This window comes from Dreissena polymorpha, chromosome 7 (genome assembly GCF_020536995.1).
Source record: "Dreissena polymorpha isolate Duluth1 chromosome 7, UMN_Dpol_1.0, whole genome shotgun sequence".
In the NCBI taxonomy this organism is placed as follows: domain Eukaryota; kingdom Metazoa; phylum Mollusca; class Bivalvia; order Myida; family Dreissenidae; genus Dreissena; species Dreissena polymorpha.
Genome location: NC_068361.1, coordinates 32,652,731 through 32,661,610, shown reverse-complemented (window position 1 = coordinate 32,661,610; position 8,880 = coordinate 32,652,731). Strand labels below are relative to the sequence as shown.

General features: G+C 35.1%; 1 protein-coding gene across 1 annotated transcript; it reads right to left on the bottom strand.

The window, feature by feature from the left end:
• Positions 1–682: 682 nt before the first annotated feature.
• On the bottom strand, positions 683–7,885 carry LOC127839417 (torsin-1A-interacting protein 1-like). Its single transcript, XM_052367780.1, has 2 exons — positions 7,801–7,885; positions 683–4,920 (listed from the first exon to the last, which is right to left on the bottom strand). Exon 2 carries the CDS (start codon positions 4,876–4,878, stop codon positions 3,712–3,714), a length of 1,167 nt encoding a protein of 388 aa, XP_052223740.1. The 5' UTR covers positions 4,879–4,920; positions 7,801–7,885; the 3' UTR covers positions 683–3,711.
• Positions 7,886–8,880: the final 995 nt, after the last annotated feature.

Sequence of the window (8,880 nt, the reverse complement as noted above, 5' to 3'; positions counted from 1 at the left end):
TAAAAGAACACAATGTCATAAGAAGATTACATCTTCGATTCACGCCGATGAAACTAAAATTACATGTTTTAAGACGGAATTGATGTTTCTTTGTAAAGATATGCATTTGAAACACCTTCTGATGGTGTATGTCTTCATAAAACATTTAAATAAATAGCGTAGTTTTATTCATTATCATAATTTGACCTTCAAGAAACATTTTGAGACCATGACGATGGCCTTGTATGAAATGTCTTGACGTGTATATGTATTGTTGTGGTGGTGGTGGTGGTGGTGGTGGCGGTGGTGATGGCGGTGGCGGCAGTGGCGGTGGTCGTCGTCGTCGTAGTCGCAACATATGGGAATTTCAAGAAACAATAGTTGTCTCCAAAGGAAGACATATGCCCCAAAAAACGCTTTAATGAGATTTTTTCACAACCTAAACGCAGATTTGGAAACCAAACGCGGACCCTAAGTTCAAGGTCAAGGTCACAGTGGTCAAAATTCGTCTGGGTATGGACAGGCCTTGTCCATATACACATGCATACCAAATATGAAGGATACATCTGAAGCGACATAAAAGTTATACCCATTTTTCGAAACATAAACGCAAAGAGTGACGGACAGGCGAACAGACAAATGGACGGACAGTGCGATCACTATATGCCCTCCTTCGGGAATAAAAAAAGAAAAACAAACAACATTGCAACTGCTTGTAATCATTTACTTTAAACTTAAGTTTAAGTTTAAACTTATTTATTTTTTTGAGTTCGTCAGAGTTGCTTGTATCAAAATCATATAGAGAAACTATCAAGTCCACTTCCTATGAAGAACCAGGGCCAGGGGTGACTTTGGAAAAATCTTAGGAACACTGATTGAGTAAGGATAGAACCCTGAACATATACAAGACTATTTCCACACCAAATCAAATACACAACTGCAATCTGAACATAAAAAAGACTATGTCCACACCAAATCAAATACACAACTGCAATCTTTGAAGTAGCTTGGACTCTATTTTCCAAAGGCATTTTACTTAAAATTAAACCTTTTGGGATTCAGCACATTAAAGTAATATTGAAACATATGTGTTGTTAAGAATGGAAACAGGAAATCCAGAATCCACGTGTTTGTATTTGCTAGCAATAACATGAACACGCAAACACAAAATATAATGAATAGTCATAAAACTCTAAATCATTGAATAAGCAATTTGACATTTAATTCTTAATATTGATAATTATAAACAACGGATCTAAAAAGCTCTAGTAAAAATCAAGAATACAATGAAAGAAAGAAAAAAAAGTAACCTCATCTGGGCTTGAACCACTGACCCCTGCCTGGAGTAAAAGTCTATCGCTTAGACCACTCGGCCATCAGTGCTCATATAATGAGAGATCAATTTTATACTTAATTTAAGCAAAAGATGCATATAATGGATATTTTAGAGCATGCTAAATGTTCAGTATTACTGTTTCCTCACAAATATCATAACTACAACGAACATTTGCGAATCTGAAACCATTTTTTTTATTTCGTCAATTTACCAAAACGTGCAAAGGTCCCTTTATTACCATGGCACTTCAGGCCCTAAAAATGTTGAGGAAAAACATTAAGGATCAATGTATACATCAAAATGTAAACATTTTCTTAATCATCTGATTATAAAGAATGCTTCGAAAAAATCTGGCTCCATGTAATGATGTAGAACACGACGAACATCAGTCAAACAAGCTGTCCCTTAACCCTTTCAGTGCTGGAACCGAAATTTTGAAGGCCTTTGCAAACAGTTTGGATCCAGATGAGACGCCACAGAACGTGGCGTCTCATCTGGATCAAAACTGTTTGCTATTCTGATAATATTCTTTGGAAAAAAAATCGAAGAAAATGCTAATTTTGGAAATTCAGCAGACGACATTTTAGCAGAAGACAAATTTCCCAGCATGCAAAGTGTTAAGTTTCCTGGAATGCTCACCTTGCACCTATATCACTGAACCCCTTAAGTGTTGCTTATTTTACACAAATGACAGATTTAACCCATTTATGCCTAGTGGACCCTCCCATCCTGCTTAATTGGATCAATTTATTTCCAAAATTAGGGATGTCTAGTATTTATTTCAATATTTAGAATATTTCTTACAGAAATTCCTTTAAGCAAACAGCACAGACCCTGATGAGACGCCGCATCATGCGGCATCTCATCTGGGTCTACGCTGTTTGCCAAGGCCTTTTTTCTAGACGCTAGGCATAAATGGGTTAAAGTAACGTTTATAGAGGGTAACAGTGGGATGCAACATGCACCTAACTTATGTGAAACCGCTGGGTCATGCAGTTTCAGTGAAGATCTTTTGTAAACATTAAATTGTCAACTTTATATGTAAAGAACACAAATTCAAACAAAATTAAATAAGGGTCACCAAAAAAAATGTCCTTTATAATTCACAAAAAACATTTACGAAAAAATTTACTTTTGAATGAAGTTGACAACAAACACTACCGGTTATTACACATTTTTCTTCAATCCTGCCAGATGAACTTGTTTTAACCGATGTAGCTATTGAATGTATCCCAGATATAATTGTGAGAAATTTTCTGAGAAGGTTTCTTGATGGCTGGTCAATAAATGTGGAATCTGGAGTGTTCATTACCCTTTCAGTGCGGGAACCGAATTTTGAAGGCCTTTGCAAACAGTTTGGATCCAGATGAGACGCCACAGAACGTGGCGTCTCATCAGGATCCAAACTGTTTGCTATTCGAATAGTATTCTTTGAAAAAAATCGAAGAAAATGCTAATTTTAGAAATTCAGCAGACGACATTTTAGCAGAAGACAAATTACCCAGCATGCAAAGGGATAATATGAGCCTGATCCTTCTGGGAAAACTGGGCTTAATACAAGTGCCAAACATGTCATCCCAGATTAGCCAGAGCAGTTCCCACAGGCTAATCAGGGATGACAATTTCCGCCTAGACTGTATATTGTTTTAGATATTTTTTTAATCTATAAAAGCAGAAAGTGTCAACCCTGATAAGCCTGTGTGGACTGAACAGGCTAATAAGGAATGACACAAGGAATATGCATTTAGCCCAGTTTTCCCAGAACAAGGATCATTAAAATCAGGAGATGAACAAGTGAACTTCCTAATCTTAAACATACCCACTGTGGCAACCCCATGCAGAAATATTAAAGAACACAATTTGAGTTCATAGCTCTACAAAATCTAAACAAAACACATCCTATAATAATCAAAGAAATAAAACAAATTTCTTACTCAAAGCATTAATAAAGATTGCTTAAATGTTTATATAATTGACGTTGTACAACTAATAATACCATGTGATTAGAACATTTTTTTCAGCTTTGAATATACTTTACAATTAGAGAAAAACTAAACTGCAAAAACAAATGAAGCTTAAAAGTGTTCACTTAACAACTTTAAACAAACATTAAATCTTAAATACATTTAGACTCATTCGCAGAAAAATACTTATTATGTTTATTAAATGTAATTAAATGTAAATATAGATGATTTTCGTACAATGTCTTAAGGGTTTTAAGCTTATAAAAATCTTGACTCCTACTAAAGTGCAAGTGCAAGTACATTGTTAGTACTAGATGTTGGAAAACAACAACAACAAGGTACATGTACCCAAATTTACAAGCTATGATTTGTTCTTGCATGAAAAATAGTTATACCCTATATAAAATTGAAAAACATTTACACAGAGTAAGTTCACAGCTGACAGTCTACAGCTTCCCCTGGGCTCACCAGGGCAATGTTATTTGCTATTCTGCTCAACAGTGCCGGCATCTCATCGACCCCCAGATGACCTCCCCAGCGACGTGTAAGCTCCGCCTCAACATAATATTCCGTCATTGCATTGACCTCAACACCCGTGTGAAGAACAAAAATGATCGCTGACGATTTGTATGGAGCATTATCGCCATCACAGTAACCATGGAAAAGTAGCGCAGTTGAACCTTTGAGAGTTTCAATGTGGTCTATGACGACAGATTTTGTAGTCTCTAAGACGCTTATAAGCCTTTTGTCTAAATCCAGCTTTGTCTTCGGTGGCGATGTCGAATCTAATGTAAGAGTGTCAATGTAAGATGAAACTGATTGGTTGAAAAAGGAATTTAAATTATTGGAAATTTCTTTCGCAATACAAGTGCCCACTTTGGAAAAACCCCTTGGGATGGACATCATAATTATTGCAGGATATGTGGGGATCTCAGTGTTCAAGAGACGTCTTATGGATGCTCCAATGACTTTCCAAAATCGGTCAGTTTGAGAAGGATACCTTTCCCTGAGTCCATCAAACTTTGGTTTGAAAAGCTTGTAGTAATCCACAAATTGTGGCCCAGTTTTACTTACTGTGTCAGACTGCGGTTTAAAGAGTACCATTACACAACCAATGCTAATAAACATAATGCCCAATAACCATATCAGGTTTTTAAGGATGCCATTTCCTTCTGGTCTTGCAGGTTTTTGTTGTTGTTCAGGAAGATGTGGGTAGATTCTTTCTCTATTCACATTTGCTTTGGGTTTAGCTTTTCCCTGTTCAGGCAATGGCTGCACTTTTCTGTTTTTTCGAGGCCTTAGTTCTCTTTTTGCAAAATCAGGCTCATCAATAGAATCAATGGAATAACCATCCTTATTCTCAATATCAGAAATGTTGTCATCCTCACTTTCAGTGTTAATATCATCACCCTCATCTTCATCAGCTACAGCATCTGCATTTTCAACCTCTTTATCTCCTAATTGAGAGATATCTGGGTAAAGATTCTTCACATTCGGTTTCGGACTTCGTTTGGGGGACTTTGGTGATCTAGGGGCTTTACCTGGCATCCTGTCAGCAATAGGTGTCAGATTTTCACGAGTGAGTTTAACGATAGGCATATACAACACTTTGCTTCAGTAGCTTTTATAGTTTGCCTGGTTCTGAAAAAAAATAAAGAAGGCATTTTTTAACAAAATGATGGCAATACAAAAGTTGGAAGGCAAATAATACTTTTTCATCAATAATACTTTTACATCATTATAATTATAATAGAATGCTCACCAGCTTCAAGAAATAAAATTGAATGAAAAACAAATTGTTATATTATATACCAATAGCTAATTAGGAAGTACAGGAATGATTTCAAGTCTTATATTTAAGGAAGTATTTAGTAATAGCACAGGAGATTATACCAATTGTTTATGTTTCATATTTCAACTGCAGATGGCTCAAAATTAACTGAGTTCACTACTATTCTTGCGAGTGACTTATACTTAAACTCACCAAAATTACTTTCTCGCAAAAATGGTAATATCTTAATCAATTAAATTTCCTTTTTGCTAAATTGTGTATTATTCAGTTAAAGTCACGATCTGTATAATGCAAATTTGAAAAACAGACAAATAATTGTCCGAGTTTAATTTTGTTCAAGAGTAGAGGATTACAGTAAAACTTTTTAAAATTGAGATTTGACCGTGATGATAATGCTCAAGTTATCAAAGGTTTTGAGTTATCAAGGCTTAATCTATTTTAGTTCAAAAAGAGCTAAAATGTAACACTGTATACAAAGAAATGGTAAGTTGTGGACATAGATTCTTTGAATTTTCAAAACTAATTATACCCTGTTATTAATGCTTGTTTAGACATTGTCGGCTTTAATACTATTTCAATGGTACTATTAAATATACTTAATTGTATCCCTGGTACAGAAAATATACTAAATTAAAAACGGACCCGCCATTGTACCGAAGTTTAATTCCTGCCCACAATCTGATGTCGTACAACGCCCTACGGGATACCAAACAAAATTATTTTTGAACAAAACCTACCTCATAATGCTTTTTTAGTATGGGTTTCGATAATAAATATGCCATTTTACAGAATATTGACATACATATGAACACAATTAATTTGGAAAAAATAGCAGACCAATTTAGCTTTATATTTCGCGGGTACATTTTAGTATATTTTCCATACCCGGGTTTACATTTAAGTATACTAATCGTTCAAACGATACATTTAAGTAGTACTACCCGAGCCGACAATGAACAATAGAGCGTTATTAACATATATCCCTAAGCACAGGCATTGTTATTTGGAACATAAAAAGTAGATCTATATTATGATTATCGGTAAAATCAATTTAGTATTGAAATCAACATGAATTTGAATATAGCTATACTGATGATAATTGCATTGTTATGCAGAAAACATTTTATTGATTCGAGAGATTTTGTACGCTTAAGCTTAAACACTGTTGGAATGAAACTAGTTATGAATGTCATCCAATGAGCTTTTGTTCTGAAGAGAGAGCACTCACCATAATTAGTTGCAACCAGAGCTCGTGTTTGGAGATAAATGCCCTCCCCCCCCAAAAAAAAACCAGGGCCTTGACACAGTGAACCTGACCTTTGATCTAGTGACCCCAATTTCAATAGGGGTCATCTACTGTTCAAGGCCATACACATGTGAAGTATCAAGCCAATTGGCCAATTTGTTGACAATTTATTTATCAGAAACGATTTTCACACTTATTGTGCAGGGGACAAAAATATTTCTAAAGTGCACTCGTCCTGCAGGCCGATTGCATTAAAATTTTCACTCATCCTGAAAACACATGCACTCATTCGTCAAATATGTATGAAATAAAGATTGCAAAGGGCTGATATGACTAATGAAGTTTCCTATATCACTGCTAAAATGCGGCTTACTCAGTTATTCATGCCAGCTGATCACAAAAGAACAGACGATTGAATATCGCCCCCATCCCCTTTAAAGAACGCTCGTATGTCAGACATTTTTTCAGACGAAATTCAGACGGGTTAAAAAACGTATTTCGCGGTTAAATAATTCTTTAAAAATATCAATACAGTGTAATGCAGTCCGATGGTTCCCTGTCAACATGGACACGAAAAGTTTGCATTTTAAAGCCAATATATACTCGAGACACAGCCTGGCATAACAACATGCACCTGCTGTATGAAATTTACAATTGCAATTTTCGGTTCATTCGTGTTCTACTTTCAGAAAAGATATGCTTTGATAAAATGATTTTGTTTTATGAAAAAGAGTCTAGCTTTAGAGAAATTCACTCGTCCTTTCATGATTTCACTCGTCAATACGAGCGGACGAGTGGAATTTTTGTCCCCTGTTGTGACAGTGAGCGCAACCTTTGATCTAATATAGTAATATTGACCCCAATAATCAATAGAGGCCATCTTCAGTCCAATGACAATGCACATGGGAAGTATCAATTTTCCCGTTTAGTGTATCAAGCCAATTGGTCAATCCTTTCACAAGTTATTGATCAAAAACGAACTGCTCTACCGACAGACATCCAGCAAAACAAAAACTCTCTTCTTCGAAAGAGGGCTTAATATTTCAATTTTAAGCTTTATAACCTAAAGAATTTCCCAGAGCCCTCACAGCAAAACTTATCAAAGGCTCTGGGAGTCCGTTTGAATGGACTATCGCCTAGATTTTAGTGGTGTAATTACCAAAAGCCAAGTATTTGTCTTTTTTACTAATAAGTTTATCAATGCATTAATTTTTACTAAACCAAATATATTCTTGGAAACTGGGATTATGCCGTTTATCAATACGAGCCTATTCCCTCTGTTCACTACAAGATGACCTAGGCCAGGGCTCGGTCTTGAGCGCGAAAATAGGTGATATTTTAACGAAACTTTAAATGAAAGTCCTCCGGTATAAAGTATGAAAATCTAAACATGTCTGATAAACATTATATCATCAGCTCAGAAAGAGAACGTTTTGAAGTATGTATTATCATGTATTTCCAAATGAAAAAAAAAGAAAATTACATTTGTTGAAAGTGACACCTCGGTAAATGTCAAAGTACTTAACAAACTTTTACTTTCGTTTTACATTACAAAAGTTTGAGTCAAGACGGTCTGACCCCATACCACGATGGTTTACGTACAGTTTTTGTGCACACCACATGTAATTCAAATTTTAAATACGTTTAAAGTTTGTAAAGTACATGCGCTTAACCGTTTCTTTGTTATATGGTTTATATGTTTGTTGTTTAACATATATATTTTAAAGCGACAACGTTTTTTCAAGCTAATTTGATTAGTAGTGGTCATAGACATAATAATAAATAACATGTCTAAGGTAGTGGTACTAAAAAATTGCTATGCCGGTATCTGTTTGATGGGAAAATACTTATTTCTTATACAGGCTACGGATCAGAAAATAAAAATATCCGTATTCTTTACTGAGCAGTGAGGTTTCCAACGATAAATATATGGCAAGAATTAGGTCCGACAAAAACACACAAAAATAGTATAAAAACAAGAAATATCTTTAAAAAAGATATACGGCTTTGATTGTGGTCGATGTTTATGAACGATCAAAAGTTATCTCCATGAGATAAAAAGTAGCGGATGCCTTTTTTCTGCCCAGTTCTTAGCTACATCATAAGCAAATCAATTACGGGGTGTTGCGCCAGATTTCGTGGCTTATTTTGCTTTATGTGATATTATTGCTCAGATATCTATATTTACAGAATAGAAAAACACAACATGAAAATAAACGAGTGCATATAGGTCAGCCGGCAATACTCGAATCTTATTTAATTGAATAATTATAGTAAAGTGAATTATTGTGCTCATGCTTAATAAACTGGTCTAAATGGATAAAAATTTCTAATTAATTTTATCAAAATTGGTCCTTATCATGCAAATGTTGAAACCATATTAAAAATCGATGATTGACATACCACAATAATATCGCCGAATATCTTTATTTAGTATCTTTCTGATCAAAACAGACTTCAAGTGCACAAAGTTTACGAGACGGCGTTTATATAAAGATTTCTGCAACTGACCGCAAACTGACCTTGATACCTTGCGGATTGAATGCAATGCATTACAGTCACT

What these genes read in the sequence shown, in the direction of transcription:
- LOC127839417 (XM_052367780.1), bottom strand. Translation starts at nt 4,878, where the DNA reads ATGCCTATCGTTAAACTCACTCGTGAAAATCTGACACCTATTGCTGAC.